The sequence below is a fragment of the Ranitomeya variabilis genome, chromosome 7 (assembly GCF_051348905.1).
Source record: "Ranitomeya variabilis isolate aRanVar5 chromosome 7, aRanVar5.hap1, whole genome shotgun sequence".
In the NCBI taxonomy this organism is placed as follows: domain Eukaryota; kingdom Metazoa; phylum Chordata; class Amphibia; order Anura; family Dendrobatidae; genus Ranitomeya; species Ranitomeya variabilis.
The window spans coordinates 229,641,252-229,658,981 of record NC_135238.1 but is presented as its reverse complement, the minus strand read 5'-3'; the positions used below and the strand labels follow the sequence as shown (position 1 = coordinate 229,658,981).

Here is a 17,730-nt window from a genome sequence, read left to right as displayed (position 1 = left end):
TCTGCGTTTTTCTCTCAGTAATATAGGCTGGATGTGAGGTCTGTGTGTCTCTCTCAGTAATATAGACTGGATGTGAGATCTGCGTTTTTCTCTCAGTAATATAGGCTGGATGTGAGGTCTGTGTGTCTCTCTCAGTAATATAGACTGGATGTGAGATCTGCGTTTTTCTCTCAGTAATATAGGCTGGATGTGAGGTCTGTGTGTCTCTCTCAGTAATATAGACTGGATGTGAGATCTGCGTTTTTCTCTCAGTAATATAGGCTGGATGTGAGGTCTGTGTGTCTCTCTCAGTAATATAGACTGGATGTGAGATCTGCGTTTTTCTCTCAGTAATATAGGCTGGATGTGAGATGTGTGTCTCTCTCAGTAATATAGGCTGGATGTGAGGTCTGTGTGTCTCTCTCAGTAATATAGGCTGAATGTCAGATCTGAGTGTTTCTCCCAGTAATATAGACTGGATGTGAGATCTGCGTTTTTCTCCCAGTAATATAGACTGGATGTGAGATCTGCGTTTTTCTCCCAGTAATATAGACTGGATGTGAGATCTGCGTTTTTCTCTCAGTAATATAGGCTGGATGTGAGGTCTGTGTGTCTCTCCCAGTAATATAGGCTGGATGTGAGGTCTGTGTGTCTCTCCCAGTAATATAGGCTGGATGTGAGGTCTGTGTGTCTCTTCCAGTAATATAGGCTGGATGTGAGGTCTCTGTGTCTCTCCCAGTAATATAGGCTGGATGTGAGGTCTGTGTGCCTCTCCCAGTAATATAGGCTGGATGTGAGGTCTGTGTGTCTCTCTCAGTAATGTAGGCTGAATGTCATAGACTGGATGTGAGATCTGCGTTTTTCTCCCAGTAATATAGACTGTTGTGAATTTGGATTCTGGGCTCCCCCGGTGGCTACTGGTGGAATTGAACTTGTGTCATCATCTTCCCTGTTCACCTGTTCTCATCAGATCTGGGTGTCGCTATATAACCTGGCTTCTCTGTTAGTTGCTTGCCGGTCAACAATGTTATCAGAAGCCTCTCTGTGCTTGTTCCTGCTCCCAGACATCTACTAGATAAGTTGGACTTTCGTCCTTGTTTGTTTTTGTTTTTGTTTTTTGGTTCCAGTTCACAGCTGCAGTTTCGTTACTGTGTCTGGAAAGCTCTTGTTGATCAGGAATTGCCACTCTGGTATTATGAGTTAATGCCAGAGTCCTAAAGTAATTTCTGGATGGTGTTTTGTTAGGGTTTTCTACTGACCATGAAAGTGTGCTTTCTGTCTTCTGCTATCTAGAAAGCGGACCTCAAATTTGCTAAAACTATTTTCCTGCTGCGTTTGTTATTTCATCTAAAATCACCGCCAATATATGTGGGGGGCCTCTGTCTCCTTTTTGGGCATTTCTCTAGAGGTGAGTCAGGTCTTATATTTCCCTCTGCTAGCATTATTTAGTTCTCCGGCCGGCGCTGGGCATATAGGGATAAAAAGTAGGACATGCTACCTGGCTACTTCTAGTTGTGCGGTAAGTTTTAGTTCATGGTCAGTACAGTTACCATCTTCCAAGAGCTTGTTCCTATATAGGCTTATGCTAGTTCTCTGGCCATGGAGATCATGACAGTTTGACCGGCCCACTAAAGGGTTAAAATCCTTGGCTGAGAAAGGAGAGAAATAAGAAGTCTGCTGAGAGTTTTTTTTTTTTTTTTTGTGCTCTTAATTGGATCACTTGCCAGTCTGTCTATGCTGCAGTCTTTCTTTTTTTTTCTCTCTCCTTCTAATCTTTGAATGGCTCTGTGTTCACCTGTCTATAATGGATCTTCAGAGTGTAACTGCAGGTTTGAATAATCTCGCCACGAAAGTACAAAGTTTGCAAGATTTTGTTGTTCATGCTCCGGTATCAGAGCCGAGAATTCCTTTGCCGGAATTCTTCTCAGGGAATAGATCTGGCTTTCAGAATTTTAGAAATAATTGCAAGTTATTTTTGTCCCTGAAATCTCGTTCTGCTGGAGACCCTGCACAGCAGGTTGGGATTGTGATTTCCTTGCTCCGCGGCGACCCTCAAGACTGGGCTTTTTCATTGGCACCAGGGGATCCTGCGTTGCGCAATGTGGATGCGTTTTTTCTGGCCTTGGGGTTGCTCTATGAGGAACCTCATTTGGAACTTCAGGCAGAAAAAACTTTGATGTCCCTATCGCAGGGGCAAGATGAAGCTGAAATTTACTGCCAAAGATTCCGTAAATGGTCTGTGCTTACTCAGTGGAATGAGTGTGCCTTGGCGGCTACTTTCAGAGAGGGTCTCTCTGATGCCATTAAGGATGTTATGGTGGGGTTCCCTGTGCCTGCGGGTCTGAATGAGTCCATGACAATGGCCATTCAGATCGATAGGCGTCTGCGGGAGCGCAAACCAGTGCACCATCTGGCGGTGTCCACTGAGAAGACGCCAGAAAGCATGCAGTGTGATAGAATTCTGTCCAGAAGCGAGCGGCAGAATTTTAGACGGAAAAATGGGTTGTGTTTCTATTGTGGGGATTCTACTCATGTTATATCAGCATGCTCTAAGCGTACTAAAAAGCTTGATAAATCCGTTTCCATTGGCACTTTACAGTCTAAATTTATTTTGTCTGTGACCCTGATTTGCTCTTTGTCATCTATTACCACGGACGCCTATATCGACTCTGGCGCCGCTTTGAGTCTTATGGATTGGTCCTTTGCCAATCGTTGTGGGTATGATTTAGAGCCTTTGGAGACTCTTATTCCTCTGAAGGGGATTGACTCCACCCCATTGGCTAATAATAAACCACAATACTGGACACAAGTAACTATGCGTATTAATCCGGATCACCAGGAGACTATTCGTTTTCTGGTGCTGTATAATCTACATGATGATTTGGTGCTAGGATTGCCATGGCTGCAGTCTCACAACCCAGTCCTTGACTGGAGAGCTATGTCTGTGTTGAGCTGGGGATGTAGGGGGACTCATGGGGACGTACCTTTGGTTTCCATTTCATCATCTATCCCCTCTGAAATCCCTGAGTTCCTGTCTGACTATCGTGACGTCTTTGAAGAACCCAAGCTGGGTTCACTACCTCCGCACCGTGAGTGCGATTGTGCTATAGATTTAATTCCGGGTAGTAAATACCCAAAGGGTCGTTTATTTAATCTGTCTGTGCCTGAACATACTGCTATGCGAGAATATATAAAGGAGTCCTTGGAAAAGGGACATATTCGTCCATCGTCATCTCCCTTAGGAGCCGGTTTTTTCTTTGTGTCAAAAAAAGACGGCTCTTTGAGACCATGTATTGATTATCGGCTTTTGAATAAAATCACGGTTAAATATCAATACCCATTGCCGTTGCTGACTGATTTGTTTGCTCGCATAAAGGGGGCCAAGTGGTTCTCTAAGATTGATCTCCGTGGGGCGTATAATTTGGTGCGGATCAGGCAGGGGGATGAGTGGAAAACCGCATTTAATACGCCCGAGGGCCACTTTGAGTATTTGGTGATGCCTTTTGGTCTTTCTAATGCCCCTTCAGTCTTCCAGTCCTTTATGCATGATATTTTCCGCGATTTTTTGGATAAATTTATGATAGTGTATCTGGATGATATTCTGATTTTTTCGGATAACTGGGACTCTCATGTCCAGCAAGTTAAGAGGGTTTTTCAGGTTTTGCGGTCTAATTCTCTGTGTGTCAAGGGTTCTAAGTGCGTATTTGGGGTTCAGAGAATTTCCTTTTTGGGATATATTTTTTCTCCCTCTTCCATTGAGATGGATCCTGTCAAGGTTCAAGCTATTTGTGATTGGACGCAGCCCTCTTCTCTTAAGAGTCTTCAGAAATTTTTGGGCTTTGCCAACTTTTATCGTCGATTTATTTCTGGTTTTTCGGATGTCGTTAAGCCATTGACCGATTTGACTAGACAGGGTGCTGATGTTGCTAATTGGTCCCCTGATGCTGTGGAGGCCTTTCAGGAGCTTAAGCGCCGTTTTTCTTCTGCCCCTGTGTTGCGTCAGCCTGATGTGGCTCTTCCTTTTCAGGTTGAGGTCGACGCTTCTGAGATCGGAGCTGGGGCAGTGTTGTCGCAGAAAAGTTCTGACTGCTCCGTGATGAGGCCTTGTGCCTTCTTTTCCCGTAAATTTTCGCCCGCTGAGCGGAATTATGATGTTGGGAATCGGGAGCTTTTGGCCATGAAGTGGGCGTTTGAGGAGTGGCGCCATTGGCTTGAGGGGGCCAGACATCAGGTGGTGGTATTGACTGACCACAAAAATTTGATTTATCTTGAGACCGCCAGGCGCCTGAATCCTAGACAGGCGCGCTGGTCATTATTTTTTTCTCGGTTTAATTTTGTGGTGTCATACCTACCGGGTTCTAAGAATGTTAAGGCGGATGCCCTTTCTAGGAGTTTTGAGCCTGATTCACCCGGCAACTCTGAGCCCACAGGTATCCTTAAGGATGGAGTTATTTTGTCAGCCGTTTCTCCAGACCTGCGGCGGGCCTTGCAGGAGTTTCAGGCGGATAGACCGGATCGTTGTCCGCCTGATAGGCTGTTTGTTCCTGATGATTGGACCAGTAGAGTCATCTCTGAGGTGCATTCTTCTGCATTGGCAGGTCATCCTGGAATTTTTGGTACCAGGGATTTGGTGGCAAGATCCTTCTGGTGGCCTTCCCTGTCACGAGATGTGCGAGGCTTTGTGCAGTCTTGTGACGTTTGTGCTCGGGCCAAGCCTTGTTGTTCTCGGGCTAGTGGATTATTGTTGCCCTTGCCTATTCCTAAGAGGCCTTGGACGCACATCTCGATGGATTTTATTTCAGATCTGCCTGTTTCCCAGAAGATGTCTGTCATCTGGGTGGTGTGTGACCGTTTTTCTAAGATGGTCCATTTGGTTCCCCTGCCCAAATTGCCTTCTTCTTCCGAGTTGGTTCCCCTGTTTTTTCAAAATGTTGTTCGTTTGCATGGTATTCCTGAGAATATCGTTTCTGACAGAGGAACCCAATTTGTGTCTAGATTTTGGCGGGCATTCTGTGCTAGGATGGGCATAGATTTGTCTTTTTCGTCTGCTTTTCACCCTCAGACTAATGGCCAGACCGAGCGGACTAATCAGACCCTGGAGACATATCTGAGGTGTTTTGTGTCTGCTGACCAGGATGATTGGGTTGCTTTTTTGCCATTGGCGGAGTTCGCCCTCAATAATCGGGCCAGCTCTGCCACCTTGGTGTCCCCGTTTTTCTGTAATTCGGGGTTCCATCCTCGATTTTCCTCCGGTCAGGTGGAATCCTCGGATTGTCCTGGAGTGGATGCGGTGGTGGAGAGATTGCATCATATCTGGGGGCAGGTGATGGACAATTTGAAGTTGTCCCAGGAGAAGACTCAGCTTTTTGCCAACCGTCACCGTCGTGTTGGTCCTCGGCTTTGTGTTGGAGATTTGGTGTGGTTGTCTTCTCGTTTTGTCCCTATGAGGGTCTCATCTCCTAAGTTTAAGCCTCGGTTCATCGGTCCGTATAAAATATTGGAGATTCTTAACCCTGTTTCCTTCCGTTTAGACCTCCCTGCATCCTTTTCTATTCATAACGTTTTTCATCGGTCGTTATTGCGCAGGTATGAGGCACCGGTTGTGCCTTCCGTTGAGCCTCCTGCTCCGGTGTTGGTTGAGGGTGAGTTGGAGTACGTTGTGGAGAAAATCCTAGACTCCCGTGTTTCCAGACGGAGACTCCAGTATCTGGTCAAGTGGAAGGGATACGGCCAGGAGGATAATTCTTGGGTCACTGCATCTGATGTTCATGCCTCCGATCTGGTTCGTGCCTTTCATAGGGCCCATCCTGATCGCCCTGGTGGTTCTGGTGAGGGTTCGGTGCCCCCTCCTTGAGGGGGGGGTACTGTTGTGAATTTGGATTCTGGGCTCCCCCGGTGGCTACTGGTGGAATTGAACTTGTGTCATCATCTTCCCTGTTCACCTGTTCTCATCAGATCTGGGTGTCGCTATATAACCTGGCTTCTCTGTTAGTTGCTTGCCGGTCAACAATGTTATCAGAAGCCTCTCTGTGCTTGTTCCTGCTCCCAGACATCTACTAGATAAGTTGGACTTTCGTCCTTGTTTGTTTTTGTTTTTTGGTTCCAGTTCACAGCTGCAGTTTCGTTACTGTGTCTGGAAAGCTCTTGTTGATCAGGAATTGCCACTCTGGTATTATGAGTTAATGCCAGAGTCCTAAAGTAATTTCTGGATGGTGTTTTGTTAGGGTTTTCTACTGACCATGAAAGTGTGCTTTCTGTCTTCTGCTATCTAGAAAGCGGACCTCAAATTTGCTAAAACTATTTTCCTGCTGCGTTTGTTATTTCATCTAAAATCACCGCCAATATATGTGGGGGGCCTCTGTCTCCTTTTTGGGCATTTCTCTAGAGGTGAGTCAGGTCTTATATTTCCCTCTGCTAGCATTATTTAGTTCTCCGGCCGGCGCTGGGCATATAGGGATAAAAAGTAGGATATGCTACCTGGCTACTTCTAGTTGTGCGGTAGGTTTAGTTCATGGTCAGTACAGTTACCATCTTCCAAGAGCTTGTTCCTATATAGGCTTATGCTAGTTCTCTGGCCATGGAGATCATGACAATAGACTGGATGTGAGATCTGCGTTTTTCTCCCAGTAATATAGACTGGATGTGAGATCTGCATTTTTCTCTCAGTAATATAGGCTGGATGTGAGGTCTGTGTGTCTCTCCCAGTAATATAGTCTGAATGTGAGATCTGAGTGTTTCTCCCAGTAATATAGGCTGGATGTGAGGTCTGTGTGTCTCTCCCATTAATATAGGCTGGATGTGAGGTCTGTGTGTCTCTCCCAGTAATATAGGCTGGATGTGAGGTCTGTGTGTCTCTCCCAGTAATATAGGCTGGATGTGAGGTCTGTGTGTCTCTCCCAGTAATATAGGCTGGATGCGAGATCTGCGTTTTTCTCCCAGTAATATAGACTGGATGTGAGATCTGCATTTTTCTCTCAGTAATATAGGCTGGATGTGAGGTCTGTGTGTCCCTCCCAGTAATATAGGCTGGATGCGAGATCTGTGTGTCTCTCCCAGTAATATAGGCTGGATGTGAGATCTGTCTCCCAGTAATACAGGCTGGATGTGAGCTCTGTGTCTCTCCCAGTAATATAGGCTGGATGTGAGGTCTGTGTCTCTCCCAGTAATATAGGCTGGATGTGAGATCTGTGTGTCTCCCAGTAATATAGGCTGGATGTGAGCTCTGTGTGTCTCTTTCAGTAATATAGGCTGGATGTGAGGTCTGTGTGTCTCTCCCAGTAATATAGGCTGGATGTGAGGTCTGTGTCTCTCCCAGTAATATAGGCTGGATGTGAGATCTGTGTGTCTCCCAGTAATATAGGCTGGATGTGAGCTCTGTGTGTCTCTTTCAGTAATATAGGCTGGATGTGAGGTCTGTGTGTCTCTCCCAGTAATATAGGCTGGATGTGAGGTCTATATGTATTTAGAGTGCAGCTGTCTTCATTAACTCCTGAACTTATTTCCTCTTCATGGGCGTTCTACTTTACCCATAGCCTTTTTTATCTGCCTTCCCTAAGACTATAGATACTTTCTCCCATCTACACAGCATGGAGGTCTGTGTACAATCCCCTTCCTGCTGTTTTCTCTAAAGCCTCAATCAGATACATGTTTTGGGGTAAGCTGGATCCTTTTTCAATTCGTTCTTGATCCATATGTCATCCTCTTTTTATCCTGTGCGCAAAAAATAAAATAAAAATGTAAAGCTTTTCCAACCAACTGAACAGTACTCAAATCAGATGACACAGCGATATACGCGACATCCATTTTTATCATGGACCGAATGGACGACTTGGATCTACAAATCAGATTAAAAAAAAAGGGACATGTCAACTTTAGTTTGCTGAAGATCAGTCTGCAAAAAAAACAAAAAAACAAGATGATCTTAGCTCATAATGGGTTTGTGTTATTCGTGAACGTGAGAAACGGACGTTTGAAAGAGGCCTAAGGTATGTGCACACTCTGCAGATTCGCAGCTGTTTTCCATGCGTTGTACAGTACCATGTAAACCTAAGGAAAACAAAAACGAGCAGAAATGTAGCGTTGTTTATTCTGCAGAATGTCAATTCTTTGTGCAGATTCCGCAGCGTTTTACACCTGCTCCATAATAGGAATCCGCAGGTGTAAAACCGCAGGTGGAATCCGCAAAAAAAAATTGCGGTATTTCCGCAGGAAATCCGCAGTGCGGTTTTCCTGCGGATTTACCAAAATCAGTCCGGAAAAATCCACAGAGTAATCCGCAGCGTGTGCACATAGCCTAACAATGAGAGAAGGGAGGAGGGCAGTGTGAGTCGTCAGGACCGGATGATAATTTTTGCAGAGCACTCCGCAGAAACAAAATAGTGGAACTTATTGAAAATTATTTTTGAAATTACCTAAATTTTGATTTAGAAAGTAAATTAACCTAAAAACATTCCATGTAAAAGGTTTTTCTGGTCTTTAAAAATAAAATAGTTCTGACACGAATCTCCTATTTGGCAATATCTGTTCCAGGCAGCGGAAGAATTAAATTGTTCTATATTTGTTCACCCCTGGGACATGCAGCTGGATGGAAGGATGTCCAAATACTGGCTTCCCTGGCTGGTGGGTTAGTATTTGTAACTACTAGGTCTTTTCATTGTTTTTTATTATTGTTAACAATAAAACAAACATTTAAAAAGGACTACTACTTGGAATGTGCTGCATTGTTGGGAATAGCATTAGGCAAGTGCTGGGTGAAGTAGGTCATATTAGCTTATATTCACAGTTTGCTGCTTTTTTTTTCTGCAGCCAAAACCTGATCTCTTAGCAGAAAAAACCTGCAGCCAAAATGCAGCCTGTTTTTTTTTTGTGGATTTTTTTCAGGATCCCAAACTTCAGCTTAGCTTCTCCCTCGCAGACTTGAACAATACAAGGTGTTAGACCACCAATGCAAGACATATGTGAAACCACAAAAGGTAATTTGGTAAAACTTGATAGGGGAAAAAGTTTCTTTAGAAAAAGATTGTAGCTACAGCTCACTTCATCCAATCGATGTTGTTCATCTTGGTTTTGGGAAAAGAAGTTTTTCAATCCCGCAAAGTGAATTCAAAGCAAAAATACTTTATTGTGACTTCATTAAAACAGGAACAAGGACATAAAAAAAAGTATGTATCTGACGCGTTTTGAGTGTAGCTGACTCTTCGCTGACTCAGTATATTTCTTTATTCCCATGCTACTATTTTAATAATGTCATAAAAAAAGTATTTTTGATTTGAATTCACTTTGCTGGATTGAAAAACCTCTTTGCGCAACTTTAAAAAAAAGTTGTTTATGTTTGAACAAATAGTGACTATTCTTAAAAAAGCTTGGAGTCAGGAGAAAGTAAAGGATAAACAAAACTTTAAAAAATAAAGTGCAACTAACTTTAAAATAAAAAAAAATACTAACATCCCCACTCATGTGAGGATACCAAGACATTATGGTTTATACTTGCGAAAATAAAAAATAAAAATGGGAAAATAGATGGGTTTCGCATCCTATTACACCCACATTGCAAAAACTCAAAGCTTTTTTTTTTTTGCATTTAATCGTTACTTTCTGTGGCTGTAAAAAATGCTGCAAAAATGCAGGAAGCATCGACACGCTGCAGATTTAAAAAAACCGCAGCAGCTTTCCAATTCAGTCATGGAAAACAAAACGAGCCTGTGGATGAGGTTTCTGAAATCTCATTTTTGCTGATGCTATAAAAAAAAAAAAAAAAAACCCAGCTTTTAGTTTGCATTAAAAAAAGAAAATGCTGCTGCAAAAACGCAACGTGTGAACATTGCCTTATTTAGCAGAAGCCACCTTCCATGGGCTCAGATACTAATTTCAAGATATGACCAGCTTTAAGAACAGCAGAAAATTGAATATAAAGCTTTGGAGCAGATCACTTTAAAGCAAACATTAACCCCTGCGCATATGAAGCGTGGGATTAAGGTACCCCAATTCTGCGCTGCACAACGCCACGTGAATAAGCTCATGAGACTCTAAGTTTATAACTGCATAGACCACTAAGGATAGCGGAGAAAATGTCGCTGATGTTGGAGCATCTTTCCTCCAGAAACAGCGCCACACCTGTCCATAGGTTGTGTTTGGTATTGCAGAACTCAGTTCTTTTATAAAGGGATTGAGCCGCAATACTACACACAACCTACGGACAAGTGTGGCACCATTTGTTTTAGAAGAAAGCAGCCATGTTTTTCTAATCCTTGACCACCCATATGATATAACCTCGTCGTGTGCTGTTTTATGTTAGGGATGCCAGCGGAGACCACGACTGCTATTTGCTGTATGATTATGGGTGGAATATTTGAAAAGTTTCCAAAACTCAGAGTTTGCTTTGCTCATGGAGGTAGGTCACTTACTCATCTGACATACTCCCATTTTCCTCTATTAGTTAAATAGGATGTCATGGTTTGCTGGGAGTTGTAGTTTTGCAAATACTAGACCTGAACTTTGTGTTTTTTAGGGGGAGCCTTCCCATTTACAGTCGGTCGTATTGATCACGGCTTCAATGTGCGCCCGGATCTCTGCGCCGTTCACAATACGGTGCCTCCTCGGAAGTATCTTGGTGCTTTCTACATAGATTCCTTGGTACATGATCCTCGGGCATTAGAACTGCTTGTAGACATAATAGGAGAGGTGAGTTACACGTAAAGACCAGGTCATCATCCACCGACGTGTAGGGTCACACGACTGTATTGCAGCCAAAATTTCTCACCCGTAGTTCTTGCGCTCTGAACTAATTCCCTCGCAGTCCTCAGCATGGTCGGAGATTGGGGTCAGCCATTCTGTTGGAGAACTACATCATCAAGCAAGCCAAGGCATGAGGCTAGGGCATTGTCAGGAGCCCGGTCCAGTGTAGCACTACAAGCACCAGGCGTAGTATCCAGAGAACAAGCAAGAATAGACAGGAAACAAGGCCAAAGTCAGGATCAGTAAACAGCAATATGATCGCAGAGGAACCAAAGCCGGGAAGGATGAACCTCAACCACGAGGCAATGTAGGACAGAGGCGGCTACATCTCATGTTCTCGGGAGCCGGTTGTCCTTCCAATGTGGCGCTGCTGGGACGCCATACTAGTACACTGTGAGGGAGCAGCATGTAAGTTATGATCTTGGAGGAAACTTCTATGCCAATTATTTCTCCAAGATATCACACCTTGCACATTAATTTCATGGCTGAGAAACGATGCAAGAGACGGTGGTAAAACAGCTTTATGGCGGACACCCACTGAGCTCAGAACTTGCAGGTCCATAAGCGAGAAGGCAAAAATAAGTAGCAATATAGAAGTCAACGTTAAAAGGATCCACAAGTATTTATTCCACTACAGAGGTGCACAGGGTTTACACTGGCTAATTAGCTTTTTTTCAATCTCACTTTCAGGACAAGATTCTGTTAGGAACGGACTATCCTTTCCCCCTTGGAGAACATAAACCTGGACTATTGATTGAGTCAATGGAAGACTTTGATCAAAAATTAAAGGTAAAGAGGTTTACTAAAATATAAGGGTCGTCTTATGCGAAGGGTACAGTCAGATGACCCTATAAATCCAACCATATAAATCGGCCCGAGATCAGAACGCAATGCATGGACTGGCCGGCGGCTCTCCCTCCCGGAGCGTGACAGCTTCATGTATTTCTATGCAGCCGTTGCGCTCTGGTCGGGAGAGCCGCCTGCCAGTCTGTGCACTGTGTTCTGATCTTGGTCCGATTTATATGTCAGTCTGACTGCACCCTTAGCGTCTCTCCAGAAGCCCAAAGGTCATGTTCCTCTGTCTGTGGACAGACTTTCTTCTATGTTCGTCATCCCCATCTGTAGAGTAGTGTGGGATGGGAGGTCACAAATGCACATTTCTGGTGCAGATCCAAAGGATATGGACTTTTTTCCTAAAACGTGAGCATTTTGGGCAAAATCTAATTTTTGCAATTCGTTTTTCTGAAACGTTTTGCAGTTTTGACTTTTACAGGCCCTTTGTTTCCCTGCACATTGCTACCTGTAGAATGAGTTAACTGAGGACCCATTAGTAAGCCCGTTTTGACGGGGAAGTTTGAAGCTTTTTTTTTTTCTTTTTCTAAGCAGCACTGTAACCATTAACCACATCAAACTTTGATGTGGTCTTAAACCAGTTAACGGGAACTCAGAAGATGGATAAAAGAGATACAAACTCCCCCGTCATCATGATCTCACCGACATTTTCTCAGTTTGCGCATTCTCTAACTGCAATGTATGGGGAACAAACAGCCTGAAAAGGCAAAACATTAAAACATTTTTTCATAAAACTCCACTTAGTAATAATAAAAGCGCCTTCTCCCCTCATCCTCCGGAGGTGTTTAGAGCTTACAGACCTGAGTAGCATAAAGAATTAGGAACTAAATGGGTAGGAGATTCTACATAGTGCCCCTAATCTTTAGTCTCTACAAGGGGGCACTGCTCCTGTATTACTATTATAGCTGTTTTAATTGTATTATTTTTTTGTAATTTCGTGAGTTTTTTTTTTTTTTTTTTTCAGGATAAGCTTTTGGCTGAAAACGCGTTGAATTTCCTCAGGCTTAACAAAACTGATTATGAATGACGGGCGGCCCAGCAAGTCTTATATATAACTCATTGGATTTCCTTCCCTCTTATAGAAGGACCCAAGATGATATGAAGTATTCCAGCTCTGCTACATCTGTATGGACAGTCTGTGCGGCACCATGCTAATGGTTAGGAAGATGCCTAAAGGCAATGAAACCAGACCTCACCTGATGGCTTCTCTCTAAAGTTTTCCACTTAGGTCTATTGTGTATATAGTGTAGGAAATTGAAATGTACAATAAAAAAAGAAAGAAAAAAAAAAAGTCACCAGGTACTTGCAAGAAACAAATATAAATGTAACTTTCTAAAAGCCTCAGGTCATCATGAGTGTTTGTAAACAGAAATAAAGCAACAATAGGACAGATCAGCGTCATTCCCAGTACTTCACCGTCCTGAAGATATTGGAGGCGCTCGGATAGTCGGGATGGTTTTCCGCCCATTGATTACAGCAACTCTCAGATACTAAAATATCCACTTTATTATTGTTAAATGTATAATAAAAGCAATATGTTCTTTAACCTCTTAGTGACAGAGCCAATTTGGTACTTAATGACCGAGCCAATTTTTACAATTCTGACCACTGTCACTTTATGAGGTTATAACTCTGGAACGCTTTAACGGATCCTGCTGATTCTGAGATTTTTTTTTCATGACATATTGTACTTCATGTTAATGGCAACATTTCTTCGATATTACTTGCGATTATTTATGAAAAAAATGGAAATATGGCGAAAATTTGTAAAATTTTGCAATTTTCAAACTTTGTATTTTTATGCCCTTAAATCACAGAGATATGTCACAAAAAAATAGTTAATAAACAACATTTCCCACATGTCTACTTGACATCAGCACAATTTTGGAAACAAATTTTTTTTTTTTGTTAGGGAGTTATAAGGGTTAAAAGTTGACCAGCAATTTCTCATTTTTACAACACCATTTTGTTTTTTAGGGACCACATCACATTTGAAGTCATTTTGAGGGGTCTATATGATAGAAAATAACCAAGTGTGACACCATTCTAAAAACTGCACCCCTCAAGGTGCTCAAAACCACATTCAAGAAGTTTATTAACCCTTTACGTGCTTCACAGGAACTGAAACAATGTGGAAGGAAAAAAATGAACATTTAACTTTTTTTTTGCAAACATTTTACTTCAGAACCATTTTTTTTTATTTTCACAAGTGTAAAAACAGAAATGTAACCATAAATTTTGTTGTGCAATTTCTCCTGAATACGCCGATACCCCATATGTGGGGGTAAACCACTGTTTGGGCGCACCGCAGAGCTTGGAAGGGAAGGAGCACCGTTTGACTTTTTCAATGTAGAATTGGCTGGAATTGAGATCGGACGCCATGTCGCGTTTGGAGAGCCCCTGATGTGCCTAAACATTGGAAACGCTCCACAAGTGACACCATTTTGGAAACTAGACCCCTTAAGGAACTTATCTAGATGTGTGGTGAGCACTTTAGACCCCCAGGTGCTTCACAGAAATTTATAAAGTAGAGCCGTGAAAATAAAAAAAAATCCTTTTTTTTTCCTCAAAAATGATTTTTTAGCCTGCAATTTTTTATTTTCTCAAGGGTAACAGGAGACATCGGACCCCAAAATCTGTTGATCACTTTGTCCTGAGTACGCCGATGCCCCATATGTGGGGGGGGGGGACGACACTGTTTGGGCACCCATCGGGGCTCGAAGGGGAAGGAGCGCCGCTTGGAATGCAGACTTTGATGGGATGGTCTGCGGGCGTCATGTTGTATTTGCAGAGCACCTGATGTACTTAAACAGTAGAAACCCCCCACAAGTGACCCCATTTTGGAAACTAGACCCCCAAAGAGCTTATCTAGATGTGTGGTGAGCACTATGAACCCCCAACTGCTTCACAGAAGTTTATAATGTAGAGCCATGAAAATAAAAAAAATCATTTTTTCCACAAAAATGATCTTTTTACCCCCAAATTTTTACTTTCACAAGGGTACAAGAGAAATTGGACCCCACAATTTATTGTGCAATTTATGCTGAGTAGGCTGGTACCCCATATGTGGGGGTAAACCACTGTTTGGGCGCATGGCAGAGCGCGGAAGGGAAGGAGCGCCGTTTTGGAATGCAGACTTTGATAGAATGGTCTGCGGGCGTTATGTTGCGTTTGCAGAGCCCCCGATGTACCTAAACAGTAGAAATCTCCCACAAGTGACCCCATTTTGGAAATTAGACCCCCCAAGGAACTTATCTAGATGTGTTGTGAGAACTTTGAATGCCCAAGTGCTTCACAGAAGTTTATAATGCAGTCGTGAAAATAAAAAATATTTTTTTTTTCACAAAAAAGATTTTTTAGCCCCTAAGTTTTTATTTTCACAAGGGTAACAAGAGAAATTGGACCCCAAAAGTTGTTGTCCAATTTATCCCGAGTACGCCGATGCCCCATATGTGGGGGTAAACCACTGTTTGGGCGCACGGCAGAGCTCAGAAGGGAGGGAGCACCATTTGAGCGCAAAATTGGCTGTGGCATTTAGAGACCCCCTGATGTACCTAAACAGTGGAAACCCGACAATTCTAACTCCAACCCTAACCCCAACCCGATCCATAATCCTAATCACAACCCTAACCCCAACCCTAACCCTAATCAGAACCCTAAATCCAACACAGCCCTAATCCTAATCTCAACCCTAACCTCAAACCTAACCCTATTCCCAATACACCCCTAATCCCAAACCTAACCCTAATCCCAAACGTAACCCTAATGCCAACCCTAATCCAAACCCTACTCTAACCCTAACTTTAGCCCCAACCCTAGCCCTAACTTTAGCGCCAACCCTAACCCTAAATTTAGCCCCAACCCTAAATTTAGCCCCAACGCCTCTAGCTTCCGGCTGGCAGATCATGGCGGGCGCACTGCGCATGCACACACCATTTTCTTACCGGATGAAGAAGTCGGCGGGGAGGAGGGGACGCAGGAGGACCCAGGGACACCGGTAAGTATAACAGGGTCCCCGAATCCCCCTATTTCTCTGTCCTCTGATGTGCGATCACATCAGAGGACAGAGAATTACACATCGCCTTTTTTTTGCGGTCGCCGGTAAACAGTTAATTACCGGCGATCGCAAAACAGGGGTCGGTAATACCAACCCCGATCATGTTCTTTGGGGTCTCAGCTACCCCCGGCAGCCGAGACCCCAAAGATCTTCTAGGTGTCCGCCGGCGGGCGCACTGCGCATGCGCCTGCCATTTTTTGGCCGGAACAAGATGGCGGCGCCCATCGGGAGCCACGAAGAGCACCAGGGGAGACAGGTGAGTATCGGGGGTCGTTCAGGGACCCCATTTCTCTGTCCTCTGATGTGCGATCACATCGGAGGACAGAGAAATTAAATGGGAAATCGTGTTTTTTTTTGTGACCGCCGGTTCACGGTTAATTACCGGCGATCGCAACCCGGGGGTCGGTAAAAAAACCCCCGAATCATGATCTCTGGGGTCATGGCTACCCCCAGTAACCGAGACCCCAGAGAAAATCCAACTCTGGGGGACGCTATTCACTTTTTCCACAGCGCCGTTAATTAACGGTGCTGTTGTTTAAGTACCCTTAACTGCCGCCGTTAAAAGGCGTATCGGCGGTCGTTAAGGGGTTAAAAAGGGAAGGCGTGGCTTTGACTGAAACTACAATGGGTGTGACATGTTTTCCCTTTTACTGATTAGTTTACGATTTAAAAAAAAAATTCAAAAAAATAGAAGAAATTGGGCGTTTTAAGCGTTTTACTACAATACCACTCCTGACACCAATGAATCTATAAAAAAAATAAATAAAATAAAGCAACTTTGCAAATTCACTTGTTTAATAAAATCTCCTACAATATTCTGTAAATAGCACCTGTCGAGCCTTCGTAGTAAACCCAGTGTGTGGTCCGGCCCTGCAGTCATGGGTTATTTATTATTTGCTTATATAGAGCCATCATATTCCGCAGCTTTACAGACATCATCGCTGCCCCCATTGGGGTCACAATCTAAATTCCCCATCAGTATGTCTTTGGGAGTGTGAAGTAAACCCATGGGGAGAACACTCCTTGCAGATGTTTTCCCTGGTGGGATTTAAACCCAGAACCTACTATCCAACTCATTTTTGTATATATGTAGATTATTAAAGGTGTTGTCCACAACTGAAAAAAAAAAAAAAAAGTGTCCCTGGTTGCATTTTTTTTTTTAATGCGCTCAACTGTCCCTGGATCTAGCGGCGAGTCTCCCCCACTGCTACCGATGTCAGTAAGTGTCTCTAGCGCTGATGTCATGTCAACAGCCAGTGACTGAGCTTAGTGGCCCTAACCATATAGATGAGATGCAGCGCTCACTGATTAGCTGCAGCGCTCACCGATTAGCTGCAGCGCTGCCGATAATAACAGACCCAGAAGCAGCGGTGGAGACTTGGCAGCGGACCCAGGGAGTAAAGTGCAGTCTAGTCGTTTTTTTAGCAACAAACTGTGCCCAGAGAATGGGATACTCTGAAAGAGGACAACCCCTTTAAGAAACAGGGACCTGTTGTAAGATAGTAACACGAGTGCAGGAGCAGGGTTCGTCATCTACAGCCATGGAGAAACACATAATTCTGCATGGGAGCTACACACACCAAAACGGGAGGGAGAGTTTTGTACCAGTATTTGCAATGTTGCTTCAGTTTTTGCACTGGAGTCGGCTGGATTGTTCTGCATTGCCGCCTGTACACAAGAATTACTGACAGCAAGCAGAGGTCCGACACATTAGCTATACCGTCTCCACGCGGTCAGCGATGGAGGATTTCTGTGCAGTCGGGTGCTCAGTGTTTCTCCCACTTTAGGCGAGCTGCGCTGTGACAGATGCCGCGCTGTTTTCATACATCTGCAGTATTTATCCCATATCAGCAATTACGCCTCCAATTCACAGGAATTATTTCCCGACTGAAAGGTTAAATAAACTGCTTTTGTGCGTCTTGCCTTGATTGATGCTATTATTTCTTATAATGAAGCCAGAAAACCAGCAATCGTTACTGACAATCAACATAATGGAGCCGCGCAGCCCCATAGTATTATCACATTACTGACTAGATTCTCCTGGCAGCAGTCACAGTCTACATTGTATCTGGCAGAGGAAGTGACTGCCTACATCGTTTATAGAGGAG

The 17,730-nt window shown here is 43.7% G+C and overlaps 1 protein-coding gene across 1 annotated transcript in view; it reads left to right on the top strand.

Moving 5' to 3' along the window:
• Positions 1 to 13,427, top strand: part of ACMSD (aminocarboxymuconate semialdehyde decarboxylase) — a 75,792-nt gene extending 62,365 nt beyond the window's left edge. Inside the window, exons 6-10 of the mRNA XM_077273045.1 lie at positions 8,509 to 8,602; positions 10,274 to 10,369; positions 10,487 to 10,659; positions 11,404 to 11,502; positions 12,530 to 13,427. Of these exons, the coding sequence (XP_077129160.1) occupies positions 8,509 to 8,602; positions 10,274 to 10,369; positions 10,487 to 10,659; positions 11,404 to 11,502; positions 12,530 to 12,592 (525 nt within the window). The 3' untranslated portion in view covers positions 12,593 to 13,427. The remainder of the gene's footprint in view (positions 1 to 8,508; positions 8,603 to 10,273; positions 10,370 to 10,486; positions 10,660 to 11,403; positions 11,503 to 12,529) is intronic.
• Positions 13,428 to 17,730: the final 4,303 nt, after the last annotated feature.